Source organism: Thermoascus crustaceus (genome assembly GCF_041956765.1).
Source record: "Thermoascus crustaceus strain CBS 181.67 unplaced genomic scaffold VTN00scaffold_1, whole genome shotgun sequence".
NCBI classification, from domain to species: Eukaryota; Fungi; Ascomycota; class Eurotiomycetes; order Eurotiales; family Thermoascaceae; genus Thermoascus; species Thermoascus crustaceus.
In genome coordinates, this window is record NW_027192527.1 from 6,512,763 (window position 1) to 6,529,031 (window position 16,269).

A 16,269-nucleotide genomic window follows, 5' to 3' on the forward strand; every position below is an offset into this window, starting at 1 on the left:
GTCTCCAATCCTCCGAAATAAGTTCATCCTCTTACTAACAGAATAGAATTCATGCCTCCCCAGACCGATTCCGATCCTGCTGCCCAACATTCTTCTTCTTACTCGCGTCATCATGCCACTCCGCAGACAACCGCTCCGTCTGCGTCGGCGGGATATCCTCCGCCCCGGACTCCCCCTTGTTGCCATGCTGCCCGCCGCGCGCCCCCTCGCGCTCCACGCCCCTCTGATCCGCCAGGATCCGCTCGTTCGGCTCCTGCGGGTGTCCGCTCGCACCGACCCCCTCGAGTCCCAGACCCCGGTGCTTCCGCTTGTGCTCGCCCGAGTGCCGGAGCTCGTTGCTCGTCTGGCCGACGCCCGGGTGGCCCAGGCCGCGGTGGACGTCGCGAGAGGTGGCGCCCTGCAGGGTTGAGCTGGCGGAGACGTGCGTCGATTGTTTCCCGTGTCCGCGGAGGACGTCGGGGTTGTTGGCTTGGCCCGGGATCGAGTAGATTGGGTTCGGGGTGTAGGTGTCCTTTTCCGGGGCGGTTCCTGGGGGGGCGGTCTTTGCCTGGAATTCGGGGACGAAGTCGCTCGGGGCGATTTTGGTGCCGAGTTGGTGCTGTAGTGGTTGTCAGTGACAAAAAGATTTACTGTAAAATAGATGTGTGTGAAAGATGGTTGCCTACCCCCTTATCCATCATCGGCCCTGTCGGCTTGATGGACGGGTGGAATGCGCCCTGCTGGGGGGCGGAGAGGGCGTCGAGGTTGGCGGTCTCGCTCATGGTGAACAATGTATGGGAGGCTCTATTAGAGATAGCCTAGGTGTATACGAAAATAGTTGTATGCCTCTCTCTCTTTATATACCGATCGAGAGGAACACGGAGTATAAGTTGTATGAGACAACAGATGGATGGATTGGCATTAGGGTATCTAGATAGCAGAAAGCAGAGGGAACATCATCCACCCTCGCCTCCCAGATCGACTTATATAGATTCTTCTATGGAGCTGTGTGGCTAGTTTCTTGAGTGCTTGTGCTTGGATGTCCTGACATCGTCGTTGCTGGGTCTGACGTCAGGGTGCTGTCAGCGCTGTTGACTTCATTGTCCTTTGTACTTGTTACTGCACACGGAGAGATGTGGGTTTTCCGAGCCATCGAAGGTATGGAATAACTCTGAGAAAGAGTGTTGAGGTGAGATGTAGAGGGATCTGACCTTGGTCGTGCCCGGTTCGCCTGTGGAGAGATGTTGATCTTGCCTGCCTCGGTAGCTTGCCAAGCTTATATCTGAGCTTGCTGTGCTCCAGAGAGATCTGTAGGACTAGTACAGGACTTTTAGTCTGCCCGCGTAGGTACCAGCATGGTGGCGTGAGTGACGTTGATGTAGACTGGGCTGGGCTCTGTCCTGATGCGATGGCTCCAGGAAGCCAGGTACCTAGATGTACTCGCCTAGTACGCGTCCTGGCCAAGTTGTAGGCTCTTCCATCAGGTACCTATCTGCCTGGCCGATCTGGCCATTCTATTATACTGGAGTCTGGAGCGTCATGGAGACCAACTGTAAGAACTGTCACTAACACCAAGCGTTATCAGTCTGCCAACCAAAAAGGTACGTCCTTAGGTGGATATATTTCCATTCTTCAAACCAGTACAGTGAGGCTTTCAAAGGACGTTCCTATCATTTGGAGAGGAGCGTTCTGCTTATCGTGCCTGAGCATGATCCAGCCAAAGTCGTTCCTGGTTGTAAGCAAGGTTGGCCTCAGAATATTCCATGGAGTATCTTCAGGTACCAGGCACCTTGATAGGGTACTGAGAGGCAGATAGATCATAGATACAAAAAAGATAGACTTGACCAATTGCATCCATCCCAATAGCTGTTGGATGGCACATGAGCAAAAAAACACAGTACCGTATGGAGAAAGTAGGCATGTGATATTGACAAACGCAATAAAAAGCCACCTAGCCTTGCTATGTGTGCAAATGTGCAAACAGCCAACTTATACAAGAATAGCACAATTCTAACCCAATAATCGTATCACGCCATATACAGACTTGGAGCGTATTATCCCAACATCCGGAGAAATGACGTCCACCACCGAGGTTTGTCGGGCTCTAGCTGCTTCTCCTTGGTGCTATTGACGTCGAATCGTTCGTCCTCTTTTCTCTGGTCCAGTGGTTGCTCATTCTCCTGGAACACATGCAGCCTGTAATGGTGCCCATCGAAGCCGTTCATAACCGCTGGAGGAGTCCGGGGAGCTCTCCCCGAATTTGGTGTAGAGGTACCGCTGCAGATACTTGAGCACTCATCTTCTCCCGCGTGCGCGCATATCAGCTTCCCCGCGACATACACGCAACCTCCGTACGCGAATCGGATCAGCGAATCACCTGTGAGGCTACCGATGATAAAGACGCCTGGCGCGACCTCCAGGTCCTCCGTGGCCTTGGCACGGAGTGTCTGGTTAGAGATGATGGGATTTGTCGCAGAAGGGTCTGCACTGCTAAGGACCTCTGCTAGAAGAGCGTTGTCGAGATACTGCAACGAGCCCCTCCGTCCAACCGTGTAGGCCAGTCCACCCACCTCACGGGTGAGCGTTGTCCCGTCATCCCGGCCGAAAGTGACTGTTGCTTGGCCATCGTGGACTCGCACATCAATGATCTCCGTGTTCGGGAGACCCTCGTATACCTCTTCCCAGCAGCGACTCTCCAGGAAAGGGGTCGACGTGATGCGCCTGCTCTTTGCTCGACGAGTCGTCTGTGGTTCCGCAGCAAGAGCGGCGCGCTTCATCAATCTGTATACGCCCGCATACTCTGGATACGCCTGCTGGTGACAGCTACGCAGAGGGGACGGCCGGTTTTCAGGGTCCCAGCGGAAGATGTGGATGATTTTCTGATCCTTCGGAGCCGAGATGATCACGTCCGCTGCGGAGAACCCCGAGCCGATGACGAGGAGCGGAGCCCGCTCCGTCGCGGACAGCGATGTCAGCGGCTGCAGGAGGGGGCGGGGATGGATGACTTCGGAGAAGATCCCGCTGGCCAGCACCAGGTGCTTGCAGTGTATGCCATGCGAGCGTACATAGAAGCCGTTGTCCGTCCTTGAGATCCCGCTAAGGTTCTCACCGCAGCGGAAGGCATCGTCGATTCCGACCACAGCCGGATAGGCGAGCAGGTAATCGGCGACCTCGCGCCTGGTCGGACGGGTGAACGGCGGGAGCTCCTTCCCGGTCGTCTTGCGATAGTGGTCCGCAAAGGAATAGCCTGGTAGGGACAGCATCCCCGCGTAGCTCAGCGTCTGGATGTCCCAGCTGGCGTGCATGGGATTGTCGGTCCATTGCCCCCCGGGGTGCGGGGAATCCCCGAAGACCACATGGGGCACCACCTTGTCGGGCATATAGCGCCATTGGACGTTGGAGTTCTTCTCCGTGTCATCGGTGTCGCTGCTGGGACGCACCAGCGTGTCCAGCAAGACATTCACGGGCAGCGCCTGCGTCGAGTAGGAGATGCGGGACGCCTCGAAGTGGTCCGTCAACGCGTCAATGTCGAAGCGGAGCAGCTGGGGAGAGTCCTTCAACTTGGCGTGGAGCAGAGGATCGGGATGAGGAGGATCTGCGGAGTAGAAGGGGACATGGCCATGGAGGATGTACGACAGGATCATAGCCGATGGGCCATTCCCTGCGAGAGGTCAGCATTGGGTGAAGGTCATTGGGGGAAGAAGAGTTTTCAGGCAATCAACATCAGACGGCTCCGATGGCGACATACCGATGATGATGGTGTCAGTGTCAAACACGGTCCCCGGAGACGCAGGCATCATGCCTGCTCGCGGCCGCCCGTCAAGCGCCGGACATGCTGCTCGAGACATGCGATGAGGACGATGACCGGGAGGAGTCAGTCCTCATGCCATGTCAACCGGGGAGGAAAAGGGAGGAGACCCGAGCATGGCGGAGATGCTGACAAACGTGCGGAAAAGCGTTCGGGAGGAGAAAGCGGGCATCCGCTCTAGGGCCGGGGCGCTGGATCTGGATCGGGATGGGCCATCATGTAGACGTCAGGCCAAGAGAATCAGATCATCAGAGGAGATGCATCTTGGACGCAGATTGGTGTGTACTTGTATCTTACAGTCTACTTGTATCTACAGTCGGTCATTGAAACATGGCAGATCGAACGATCCATGACCAGGGACGGACGACATCGTGCACATGGCGGTGATCGCCAGGCCCCTCGTGCTGCCCCGCCGCGACTGTTTGACCATTGGGGAAGTTGAGGTTCAGGTACAGAAACAGGCAAGCTTAGGGCTTAGGGCTTACCCTAGCCCTGTGCCCTATGCCCTAGCGCCCGCGCGGGCCGAGCTGACGCGTCGGGGCGGATGGCTTCCCCAGGCGCATATCAGGATCGCTCGTCATGATCTCCGCCCTCTGCGATCCGGGACTTTGATCTTCGCTCCCCTTCTCTCTTCCCTGTTTCCGGACGGGTGTCCAGGAACCTGCATGCAGCCCGTCAGCCATGCGTTGACCGTCTGATCAGCCTGCCCACCGCGACCATGTACCATCTCGCAAAGTCCCTGTATCTATATGCCACCAGCAAGGAGGGTATGCAGCCTGTCCCCCTTACTCCTTTTCCTATTAGCAAGATACTAACTCCTGGTTGCGGTCTCCAGAATACTCCGTCCTCCTCCTCGGCCTCGACAACGCCGGCAAAACCACCCTCCTCTCCCAGATCAAGGCGCTCTACCTGCCGCCGCGTCCCGATGGCGCCCCCGCCAACCCGGGCAAGACGGTGCCCACCGTCGGCCAGAACGTCGCCACCATCCCCCTACCCGACATGTACCTGAAGATCTGGGACGTCGGGGGCCAGATCTCCATGCGCGGCCTCTGGCAGAGCTACTACGCCTCGTGCCACGCCATCATCTTCGTCGTCGACAGCGCGGATGTCGGTCAGGATGCGGATATCGCGCGTCTTCCCCCGGCGGATGGGCGTCGTCCCAGCTCTTCCGCTGCGTCAGAGAGCACGTCCGCTGCAGCAGCAGACGCATTCGCGGAATCACAACAACTCGCGGGCCTCGTCGAGAACGGCGGACAGAACTTCGGCCGACTCGACGAGTGCCGACAGGTGCTGGAGTCGGTGCTGCAGCACGCCGACGTGGCCGGGGTGCCGATCCTGGTGCTGGCCAACAAGCAGGACCGGGAGGACTGCGTCGAGGTCGTGCGCATCAAGGAGGGTTTCGTGCGCAAGGTCTTCGAGGGCGAGAAGGGCGGCGGGGTCCGTGATAGTCGCGTCTTACCCGTCAGCGCGCTGCTGGGGACCGGTGTGCAGGAGGCTGTGGAGTGGGTGCGCAGTAGGGTGAAGTGGAATAAGGAGGGGAGGCCGCCGGTTATGCGGTGAGATGAAGCTTGGCTTGGCTTGCTGTTGTGATTGATTGATTGATACCCGGATTGGATTGGAGACACGGTTTGTGGTTGATTGATCGATATCGATATCTTTCTTGGATGGGATGTATTGAGCATATCTTTGTTTTGTTCGGGTCTTGTCCGGAGTATCCCCTTTTGTTTCTTTTTGGCGTTGGTCGGTGTTTTACACTTTAACTTACCCAAGATACCTAGGACGTACTGGGATGTACTCAGATCAGATAGACCGGAATCGATCAGACTCGGACTTGAGAAAATCAGGACCAGAACCAGTACTAGTGCAGAGAAGAGAGCGCACGCGCTATACTAACACCTACGTGATGATATCCATGGGCTAAGTTCGAGCTAGACTACAGACAACGGTGTACTGTATGGGTACTATATCACATATCGAGCTTCCATGTCTATAACATGAACACCATTTTTAAACCTTAGACCAGACCGTTAAAGAAAAAAGCACATGGACATCTAGCCAAGCCGGGCAGTCACACCATACCCAGTTTATAGACACTAGCATTATACAATCGCTGATGCAGACGTAGATTGGAAGTCGCGGAGATCTCATCTCATCAATCATCCATTCCATTCCATTCCATCCATCGCGGCCCGATGTCATGGACGGGGGCCAATTTCCAAACTAATTTCCGAACATAAATGAGATGATGATTAGGTATAATAATATGTCCCTGGGAGTCATTGGAACAGCCAATGTGCTATTCTCGCGCCAGCTAGCCGGTTGATAGCTACTCGGGCTCTTAACCCGGATGCTGTAGTTGAAGCAGGGTCCGTATAATCCAGGATGATAGGGGATGTTTCCGATGGCAGTGCCATTCTAAGGGGACGTCCCAATGAAGCTGCCTGGTTTTGCAGGATGCTGGACCCTGCAACTTCTTCGTCAGGACCGCATGGACTTACTGGTATTCAACGTGGAAATGATATCCAAAGCCTCTCGTCAGTGTCCTTAAACTGTACTCCGATTATCCCATCAGCTGCAGCTGGTCATCCGGTGGCCATCGGACTTGTGCAAAGCTCAAGCACCGCTTGATGCTCTGCAGGTACTTCCGTGTAATCTCGTCGCTCATGATGTGCGCCTGCTTGTTGTCGCTCTCGTGCAGCTTCTCTCGTGCGGATCGCTCGTGGATACCGACCATGGTCACACCGATGGGCCAGGCCCTGTATGTAGTTAGTATGAAGCGCCAGAAGAAAAATAATAGGAATAGGGATACGTACGCCTTTCCAATGCTCAACCGCAAATACGCATCGTTCGCATCGACATATCTCCGCTCCTGCGCGTGGAACACAATCTCCACCACCGGCTCCAGGATTCCATCCTCCAGATCCCCCTTCTCAAACTTCCGGAACAGCGGCTTCATGTTCTCCCGCGACTGCACCATCGCGTTGTATGCCTGCCGGCCCTGGAAGCTCTGCTTCACGGTCTGGTCCCGCTTAGCCATCGCGATCTCCCACTCTGTCAGCACGAGAGTGAAATACGAAGCCAGCTGGCGGAAGAGGAACTTCCGTCCCTCTGGATCTTTCGGTGGGTGACGGGGCACTTTCATCTCTGCCTCGGGCACGAGCTCGAGGGTCGTGGGGATCGGGCCTTCGGACACTCGCTGTGAAGGTGTCATAGAGCGCTGGACGAGACGGCGGTATCGTCGTAGACGGGCGCGGTGGCTCTCGCCGAACAGACGCGCCGGCTCGTCCATCTCCCGCAGCTTCCGGATCAATTCGTCGTCATCGATGTCTTCCTCGTCATCCGCCAGCGGTGTGCCTTCTTTGCTGCTGCCATCCGCAGACTCAGGCCTAGACGGCGGCAGCTCCGGTAGACCTAATCTCCTCCTCCTCTCCCTCTCCTTGGCAGCTTCTTCGGCTTCCCTCCTCTTCCGCGACTCCTCTGCCAGCCGCCGCCTCTTCTCCTCCCGCTCGCGTTTCCGCTCGGCTTCTTCCTCTTCGAGCTTGCGCTTCTGCGCGGCGCGCTCCTCGCGCTCCCGACGGAGCTTCTCCTGCTCCTCGTAGTAAGCTTTTTCCCGTGCGGCTTCCAGCTCCGACCGCCGAATGTATTTCTTTGGTTCCTGGGCGCCAGAGGACGACGAATCCGGGGTGGAGGTGGATGTGGGGGGTGTAGCTGATTGTTTGGCCTTGGATATCTCCTTGGCCATTAATGAGGCGAAGTCCATGGCGAGCAGAAGCTGCGCTGCAATGCAGCGAGTAGTCAGAAGATACTCAATATCTTGGCTTGGAGGCGTTGTGTTGCGTAGAGGAGTAGCAAGTGGTGGCGGTAGAAAGTTGATCGAGGTTGTCGGGGAAGCTGGAGAAGGTGGAGCGCGCAGAACCGCGCCGGGGGTCTGGTTCCTGAACCGCTGGTGAGAGGGAGCTCCATCCGGACAACACCTTACATGCCACCATGTTGACGACCTCCCCAGACATTTGATTGCAGAATCTGCGTCTCGCGTGGTGATCATGGTCCAGTGAAAATTAGTCTACTACTCGTTACCTTTTTTTACCCCCTGCCTCCAGAGAAAACCTACACGATACCAAAGCCAAACAGCTCTATCCAATCCACCATGGCATCTCGCGACGCGCCCAAGAACCAGATCGACCGTCAAACGACGACCCCCTTTCACCTCAAGCTCTTCTACCGCCTCAACGCCTTCCACCATCTCTCCGACTTTCCCATCTCCGCCCCTCCCCCTTCCGTCCCCGCGAGCGGCCCCAACTCCATCGCCGCGCAACCCCCGCCCCCTCCTCCGCTCCCGCCGCACCTCCAGATCTACACCTGGCCGTCATGCACCCTGCGCGAGCTAGCGCACCTCCTGACCTCGGCGCTGCCATCGCTGCTGCCGGACCCGGCCGTGGGCACGAGACTCAGCTTCCGCCTCATATACCCTGATACCCGCGGCGCGGCGACGTCTGGTGTGCTGGGATCCGAGACAAGAGGGCGCTACGTGAGCAAAGAGATGGGAAGCGTCGTGATCGCACCGAAGGAGAGCGCCGAACATGAAGAAAGTGAGAACGGCAACGGAAACGGCGCCGGACCGAGGGGTTTCCGGCTCCAGGGCGACGACGCGGACAAGACGCTGCAGGACGTCCGCTTCGTCATTGGGGACTACGTCGACTGTGCGATTCTGCCACCGCTGGCGGACGGGTCGGTTGCGCCGCCCCTGTCGGGGAGGGGATCCGCGCCTAGCTCCTCCCTGGGCGGAGGGATGAGGGCGTTTGGTGGAGGTCCGAGGGAGAATGGATATGGACGCTCGAGGGGTGGGCCGAGGGGAGGAAACGGCGGAGGGGTCCCGGCTGGAGATTGGAGGAGAGGGGAGAGGGTTCCGGATGGTGGGGGACGATCGGGATACGGTGGAGGCAGGAGAAGCAGTCGGCCGCATTGATTGAGCGGGCGGACAGACGGAATGTATGACGGGATTTTACTTGAGCTCCGAGTTGTCTGATGCGAGTGGAAAAGCGCAGACATATCGACAAGGAGGCAGGATATCATGTGCAGCTGGAGGATACCCAGTGGACCAAAGCGAGATGTTTCTTCCTTCAACGGGTCGGTTGTGCTTGATTTTTCTTTTCATATAATGACCAGGTAGATACTGACTGCGTATCGTGCAGAATACCAACTGAAAATCGATGGAGTTAACTAGGATGCTACCATAATGTGCTGCTGTCTCGAGATAGTTCTTAACCTCGACCGTGCTATGTTTCGGGAATACCTAGCGGCTAATACCATACCATGTCAATCGAAATCCTTCTCTCTGCCAGTGACTTGTACAAAGACCGATGTAGTAAGTGTTCAGAAGAAAGTGCTTTGCTTTAAATCATCGCACACTATGTACAGACACATCGATCGGAACAGCGACGGTTGGCATGAGCAGCATGCGGTCAAGAGAACGAGACCCGGGATACACTCAGCATTGGTATGGGTATAATTTATCAAAGGACGTCGGATCCGACATGGGCCCCTCTGCTTGTTCCTGCGTCCAGCCAATATATTGCAGACCGCATTGTCTCTCGCCTGCCGCCCGCCTTCGATCTCAACTCCGCCCTGCCTTCGCAGTGAAACAATCTATGAAGCCGCATCTACCACTCGGCAATCGTATCTCCTCTCCTTTTGCCCCTCATGTCATATTTTCCCTGTCCATCCAAACTCGTAAGCACGGCTGGCACATGACCGACTCAGAACAACCCCCCTCCATTGCAGCGAGTAAGGATAATGTTGACACGGAGAAGAAGAGAATGACATCACATACATCAGTCTTGTACGCGACGAACCCCAGGGCACCTGGGATCGCGACCATGTAGACAAACGAGAGCCAGGCCGTGCGCGGCGTCCAGCGGAAGTACTTGTAGCGGTTTTGGTTTAGTTCTGTGTTTACCCCTCTGTTAGTTCTGATGATAGTACCGGTGCTTGTAGATGGTTATATGATCTTGTCATGACATATTATTATCGAATCATGCCAGATCATGCGCAGAGGGGTAGTGATCCGGGAGGTGGATGAATCGAGCGTGTTAGGAAAGCATGGGAGAACGAAGGGGGGTCAAGTACCGTAGTATTTCTGGATCGCAGGGTCCAGGACCAGGGCTGTATCAATTCGTCAGTAAATCCGTCCTATTCTTCACTTGTGCGTAGATAGGTCAAACTCACATTTGCTTGGGCCGGCCATGGTTGCGATGACACAGCGCAGATACGTCTCTTGGGTCGGAGAGCCAAATTTAATCCTGGGGTTGAAGTTGGGGGGATGGAGAGGTTGGGGCTCTTCTTAGTCAGCCGTGCTTAGTGCGGAGAGTACGGGGTGGAAAGAGCGGGGAAAGCCGTGGCTTTAGTATGGATGGTTCCGGCCTGATGTTTTCTAACCTCCCTAGTCTGGCATACTATGTACCTTCAAATGCAGTATGAGGTTGGCGTTGCGAATGGTTCCCAACCCAAGCCATGGTTGCTAGCGAGATAGTTACTGATAGGCACTTAGGTAAGATTACTTAACCTAGGTAGGTACCTAGGTACCTGGTACCTTATAGAAGAAGAGCCGAATACATTAATCCATGGATGATTTGACTGCCTCCCGTTTTGTGGCTTGATCTAACTAACTACCTAACAAAAGAAATTCGTCACAGGCGTTACATTCTAGTAGGCCTTCCCTTCCCCTCTCAGCCTATGTCCCTGACCCCTTTCTCTCTTCTGCGCAATTGAATCATTGGCCCACATATGACTCAAAGTCGAACTTGAACCTTTTTCTACTAAACTCGTCATGACCGGGTGGGTCATAACCGCGTAGAGTATTATATAATATTAGTGTAGATCAACAGCTGTAAAGATTAGAAGGTACATACCAGTTTTGGGTTTTAGTAGTCCTGCCAGAGGGATGCATTATCATCTGAGGCTTGAATTGCAAGCCAGAAGAAGCACTCTCTAAGTGAGAACTTTTCTACAGATGCCACAACGTTGGCAAAAACAGGGGCAGACTTGAAGAAGTGGTATCTATCCTTCCGGCAGATAAACCAAGTCTGGTTGTAGGTTGTAAAAAAAAAACGAATTTGCAATGGAAGTCGTCCATATAACAGGCCAGTTCCTAACAGCCAATTAGCACACAATGAGGTCTGCATGCAATTGTCTTTAAATAGGTAGGAGAACTTACCGAACTTCCTTGCCAGAAACACTCCCCCTGCCTCTGACTTCTTTGGCTGAGACGTCCAGGGAGTCTTTACCTCCCCAACAACACAAATACGGTGATATTTATCTTCGACAATCACCATGTCAGGGACTGCTCCTTGCCCCCCATCAGACTGTATCTTGCTACCACTGGTTTCTCCGACCCGGTGAATGTCATATTGAAAGTCGGGCACTCTGATGTTGAGACCCTGGGCCTTGAATATCTGCATGATGTCCTGGCCAATGTGATGCATGTAGCGCCCTTGTGTTCCGAGCTCATTGCCAATTCCAAGGTGTTCCTCTGGATGATTCAAGTCGAATCTTGGTAGCACCTGTCCTGTTATAGAACGCACCACACTCCTAACCTCTTTCTCAAAATCCGTCCATTGTTCAATTTGCTTTACGTCAAGGACGTTCGGGTTCTCTTTTTTTTTTTTTTGGTGTGAAATCCTTCGATGATATGTAGCGGCGTGAGGGGGAACCACAGAAGGCCTTTCCGAGCGTTGTTGATTCGTCAGACCGGCATATTCGATATTTCGAATCTTTTTCGATGTGAAGACTGTTGGAGAAAATAGAGGCGCAGGTACAAGAGGAGCTTGCAGGATTAAAAGAAAAGCAGTAGAGAAGCAGGAAGAAGAACAACTTGGGGAATGATCCTAACTTTAGGAGGACTGATGGGATGACGAGGAAGTGTTCTAGGACAAGAATATCTGCTCCAGAATATTGAAATAACAATTATCATTTTATCACCTACAAATTTCTTAAATTAGTTAAGCAGTTCTCGAGGCATTGTCAACCCTCTTGTTCATCTGCCCCACCTTAGATTTGGTATCTGGAAGTCGGCTAAATAACAGGAGCTGCATCAGCCACACGACTGCGGAGCCTCATGCCCTCATTTCTCGAACCCATCCAGCTCTTTATCTTTTCATCGTCCTTACGATGGTTGTCTACTGTACGCTTCGATGGCATACAGTCTTGATGTCCGGACAGCATCCTAGCACGTCTCGACGAACGACCATCAGCCTCGGCGCGATCATCTGTCATCACTCGCATCCGGTGCGACGCTTCAGCGCCGTCCGATCGAGCACCATCGATGCACCTGTCAGCGCTCGATAATCGCCCGTCAGCCAGCCCAGCAGAGACGATTTGCCCAAGCTGCGTGCTGCGTGCTGACAAACGCTCGCCAGACTCGCCAAAAAGCTTCAAACGTGGAGCTCGGTGGGCCCGAGAGACGCCTAGAGCGCTTCAACAGAGATCTACGCCAGACGCCCAGTCAGAGGGCCTGGGCGGCTGGTCCGGAGACACGATAACGTTGCCAGTCGTGCGGGCGCAAATGCCGGCAGACAGGAGCCAGAGCGCTCGCCGCGATGTCTTCCCGTCCAGAGGCACCGGCCGCTCTCTACACGGACAGCCATCTTCATCTTCTGCTGCTGGGACGGCATTGAGCGCCCCCGGTACCGACTCGGGCTCCCGAAGGAGCTCTGGGCTTGGGGCTACTTCTTCTACCTACGTCTGCCCTCACGTCGCGGCTGCTCAGGGTACAGACGGCGCAGCAGCTCAGCCTGGCCCAGACCGGCCGCTGACGGCGCAGCCGTCGACCCCCTACAATTTCTCCGATAATTCCTTCTTCACGTCCAGCTTTGGTACCGATTGGGATCTTTCCTACGGGTCCTTCCTCGACCTCGTCCACCTCTACGAGCCGCAAGGGGAATTGGCGAACGAACATAAGGACCTGGTTCACGGAGGGGGAAACGCGTCGCTCACCTGGGACAGACAGACGTTTTCGCCATCTGTCAATGTATCAGCGGTGCCGAGAACAGAACCGCCAGCTCCTCCGACCGCAACTCACCAGCGACTTCCAGACTCTTCGCCGCCAGTACCGCCCCCTCGAGTGACCGCGAAGCGCAAGGCAGAGCCGGAGCACATCCCAGCGACCCAGAGGAGTGCTGGTCATACCCGCTCCAAGTCCGCCGGCGCAGCTACCGTAAGTCGAATGTCGAATTCGCGGCCAACTTCAGTCGACGAGTCGCGCTCTGGTAATGTAGGAGAGGCAACACAGAAGGGAGAGGGAGCGCAGGTTCAGGCAAATAGCACACCGTCTACGGCTGGAGGATTGGCGCGTTCCTCAGCGATCATGGCGTCAGGAGAGGCTCAGGAGCAACCCGGTTCGCTCCCAGCGAGCGCGGGGCCGTCCAAGAAGGCAAACAAGTGCATACTACCACCTGAGAAGGTCTTTCCGATCCAAATCGGTTCTGAGCTCTTCCGGCTCTCAGGAGCTTCAATTGCATCTGATGGTTCGTAGTCTGATGCCTCTTGTCGAGCTTGTGCTAAAAGTCTTAGAGCACCTTCTTATTTTTCCCAATTTTTCGAAGAACAACTTTGCCAGAGTGAGAATGGCAGTGGTATAAGAACGCTATATATCGATCGGGACCCCGTTATATTTCAGGAGATCTCAAGGCATCTTCAAGGCAAGCCCATCACAATCTCTAATGATATACTGTCTATTAACCCTGCGACGCAGGCTACCACGTCAAACCCAGAGATGGCGCACACTTCGTGAAACTCTTTGCAGATGCCCAATTCTATAGCTGTATGTCGCATTGTCATTTTCAGCGGATATGAGAGACTAATTGTCCTAGTGCCGCGGCTTATATCCCAACTGTTTGAGTCCGAGATCTTCATCCAGATCGGCGACAGGCATTTCCAGATTCCCCGGGATATCTTCTCCGGCCCTGGCGACTCGCCTAACTTCTTCTCTCTTGGATTTGCGGTGTTCTTTGCGTCCCCGTCGGAGGTCTTCCCGGGGCTTGACCGCAAGGGGCTTCTGCGGCCGCCGTCAATCGTGCCACCGAGTGTACCGAATCGATCCGGGGAGGTGTTCGCAGAACTTCTGCACCTCCTCCGCGGATATCCTCTCCATATCAGAAACGAGGAACATCGAGCAGAGCTTCTTCGCGACTGCCGTTATTTCCATCTTCGAGGGCTAGAGCAGAAACTGATCCCACATCATATCAGTTATAATCCCGAAAGGCGAAAATCGGAAATTGTTATCCGCTTAGAGGATATCCGACAGTCGGGTGTCCAGTTTGTTAATGATCCGCCACCCTCTGACGGCTCGCCCACGGGAGGATGGGTCAACTATGCGCGCCCTTTCGTCGATGAGACATCCTACGAATTGATAGTAGAGATCGGTGGTGAAAGCACAGTTCTCGATCTCGACGCTATGCGAGCGGATTTCCACGGTCTGGCCAAGGCGAGGGTCGCGAGCCTATTTCAAGTGGTGGCCAACAAGATGAATCTGCCAACCAATGCGCCTCTAGGCCTGATGATGATGAAGGGAGGCGCTAGCGCACAGTCCGCAAGTCCTGGAAACACCCCGCTCAGCGAAGACCGTGTGAAGATTCGAATCGATCGAGATGCTGATGTGACAGTAGACGGGGAGACGTTCGTGATTAGGCATCCAGGACTGGAAACTGGCAGCTTACCTGCTATGGCACCAGTTTCTCTGCAGAGAGAGCCGGGCTCAAATCAAGGCCTCAAGGACAGCTCTCCATCCCTATCCAGCCAACCGCAGGTTCAGCCACAGCATCCTGGCCATCCGCAGCACCAAAGCTCAAGGACACTGCTTGGATCTAGTCAGCCACCTGCCAAACGCAAACGGCAAGATAGTCCGGAAGATTTGGGGGGCTGGATTGTGCGTAAGGGGCAGTGGCGCCTACGAGTACAACCAAATCCAACCGACGTCACTGGAGGTGGGTTGGAGCTTGTCTTCGTCGCTGTAAAGCTGGATGTGTATACCTGCCAGAGAGCCCGGAATATGAAGCGAGGTTTCTTGAGTTGAGAAGATACCCACAGTTCAGGCGATGCTTTTTTATGATATATATGACCATGACTTATGCTTGTTTTGATATTCTTCCACCGTTGATGTAAACTGCTTGGCGTATTATACTGGTGACTAGTTGGTCGTTACCATCTTAGCGGGTATGGTTTAACCCGTTCGAAGCTGAGAAAGGAACATGGTAATTTATATATACGTTTATCTACATGCAACAGACAGGGGAAGCCTACCCTGTGATATGATGTTCCATCCTGTTAGCCTTGACAGTCTTTGTAGATGCCAGAAAGGTTGCGGCTATATGTGACTTTGAATCCTGTGCAGGTTCCGTATCTCTTGTTATGATCAGAAACAAGACGACTGACACTTCATTCGGACTGATTCCAGTACAGAGGTTGGGGAGTCTGGTGGGTGCTCCTTTATTGTCTGTCCAGTCATCTAACTGATTGATCTTCCTAACAACGTCCGCTTCCCCACGAACATGTTTGTTGGCATCCCAGTGAGAAATTGGCCAGATCCATGAGTATATATTGCTGTTTACATCCAGTACGGTATTGGGCTAACACTTGCAGCAGTGCGATGGAACTCATCCTATTGAGATGCCGGTCCACGTTCATGGCTTTCACAGAGTAGATCTTGGTGTCGGACCAGCAGGAGAGCTACGATGACCTCTTGAATATCGCCATCGTAATTCCCTCGATTCTGGAGCTGTCTGACCATCTCATGGCCTCCACATATTCTCCTTGTGAGGCAGACCCTGCAACAAGACATGTGCTGAACCTCTTCCATACGACCGAATACCGCCTGCTGGAGTGGTATTGGCAGCTGCAGAACCAACAGGGCGAGCCCCTCTTCTTGATCCACCCCGCTATGCCTGGACGTGGCTGGCCCTTCCTCGAGGACAAGCCCGAGCTGGTGGATATCTTTCTAGAGGTCGTGATCTTCTCCAATGAATATATCCTTGAGCTGCTCATGCAATACTCGCTTGGCTTCCTGGTACAAGTATACACCACTATGCCCTCGGTGCACCTCAATGCTGGTGTTTTGTTGCTGCCTTTAAGATTCACCTCTGGCCATCTTCACTGCCTTCTATATCTGATAGCAAATTGGCCAGCTTCTCAATAAATTAAACACTTCTATATATAAACTGACATAGATCTTCTTTCCAGGATCAAAGGGGGCTATTAAGCAGCTTTAGGGGCTGCTTAAGCATTTTTGCCCGTTGAACTTAGGTGTCAGGTAAGATTCAAAAGCAGCATCCACGACACTATACTGTGTACACAGTAGCATCGGCCAGTATCCACCTGTGGTGTGTGCACCAGAGAACTCCACTGATCCCTGTTCGCAGTATATTCCTAGTTTTGTAGTGTGACAGCTGATCTATGCATAAGTTTTCCTAGCCACGTACCTCCCTGGACGA

The 16,269-nt window shown here is 54.2% G+C and overlaps 8 protein-coding genes across 8 annotated transcripts; 4 read left to right on the forward strand and 4 right to left on the reverse strand.

Annotated features, from left to right (window-relative positions):
* Positions 1-49: 49 nt before the first annotated feature.
* On the reverse strand, positions 50-761 carry VTN00DRAFT_2376 (uncharacterized protein; the record flags this gene model as incomplete). The annotated part of the gene is made up of 2 exons (XM_069428587.1): positions 50-598; positions 666-761. The coding sequence occupies 2 exons, from the start codon at positions 759-761 to the stop codon at positions 50-52; spliced, it is 645 nt and encodes a 214-aa protein (XP_069293078.1).
* Positions 762-2,033: 1,272 nt separating this feature from the next.
* Positions 2,034-3,827, reverse strand: VTN00DRAFT_2377 (uncharacterized protein; the record flags this gene model as incomplete). The annotated part of the gene is made up of 2 exons (XM_069428588.1): positions 2,034-3,640; positions 3,728-3,827. The coding sequence occupies 2 exons, from the start codon at positions 3,825-3,827 to the stop codon at positions 2,034-2,036; spliced, it is 1,707 nt and encodes a 568-aa protein (XP_069293079.1).
* Positions 3,828-3,903: 76 nt separating this feature from the next.
* On the forward strand, positions 3,904-5,347 carry VTN00DRAFT_2378 (uncharacterized protein; the record flags this gene model as incomplete). The annotated part of the gene is made up of 4 exons (XM_069428589.1): positions 3,904-4,069; positions 4,145-4,436; positions 4,490-4,554; positions 4,623-5,347. 4 exons carry the CDS (start codon positions 3,904-3,906, stop codon positions 5,345-5,347), a joined length of 1,248 nt encoding a protein of 415 aa, XP_069293080.1.
* Positions 5,348-6,347: 1,000 nt separating this feature from the next.
* Positions 6,348-7,832, reverse strand: VTN00DRAFT_2379 (uncharacterized protein; the record flags this gene model as incomplete). Its single annotated transcript, XM_069428590.1, has 2 exons — positions 6,348-6,543; positions 6,601-7,832. 2 exons carry the CDS (start codon positions 7,830-7,832, stop codon positions 6,348-6,350), a joined length of 1,428 nt encoding a protein of 475 aa, XP_069293081.1.
* A 102-nt stretch (positions 7,833-7,934) lies between these two features.
* Positions 7,935-8,753, forward strand: VTN00DRAFT_2380 (uncharacterized protein; the record flags this gene model as incomplete). Its single annotated transcript, XM_069428592.1, has 1 exon — positions 7,935-8,753. One exon carries the CDS (start codon positions 7,935-7,937, stop codon positions 8,751-8,753), a length of 819 nt encoding a protein of 272 aa, XP_069293082.1.
* A 347-nt stretch (positions 8,754-9,100) lies between these two features.
* On the forward strand, positions 9,101-9,427 carry VTN00DRAFT_2381 (uncharacterized protein; the record flags this gene model as incomplete). The annotated part of the gene is made up of 2 exons (XM_069428593.1): positions 9,101-9,152; positions 9,243-9,427. The coding sequence occupies 2 exons, from the start codon at positions 9,101-9,103 to the stop codon at positions 9,425-9,427; spliced, it is 237 nt and encodes a 78-aa protein (XP_069293083.1).
* Positions 9,428-9,447: 20 nt separating this feature from the next.
* VTN00DRAFT_2382 (uncharacterized protein) lies at positions 9,448-10,031 on the reverse strand (the record flags this gene model as incomplete). The annotated part of the gene is made up of 4 exons (XM_069428594.1): positions 9,448-9,501; positions 9,618-9,733; positions 9,914-9,949; positions 10,013-10,031. 4 exons carry the CDS (start codon positions 10,029-10,031, stop codon positions 9,448-9,450), a joined length of 225 nt encoding a protein of 74 aa, XP_069293084.1.
* A 2,076-nt stretch (positions 10,032-12,107) lies between these two features.
* Positions 12,108-14,855, forward strand: VTN00DRAFT_2383 (uncharacterized protein; the record flags this gene model as incomplete). The annotated part of the gene is made up of 4 exons (XM_069428595.1): positions 12,108-13,308; positions 13,357-13,482; positions 13,536-13,604; positions 13,654-14,855. The coding sequence occupies 4 exons, from the start codon at positions 12,108-12,110 to the stop codon at positions 14,853-14,855; spliced, it is 2,598 nt and encodes an 865-aa protein (XP_069293085.1).
* Between the last annotated feature and the right edge of the window lie 1,414 nt (positions 14,856-16,269).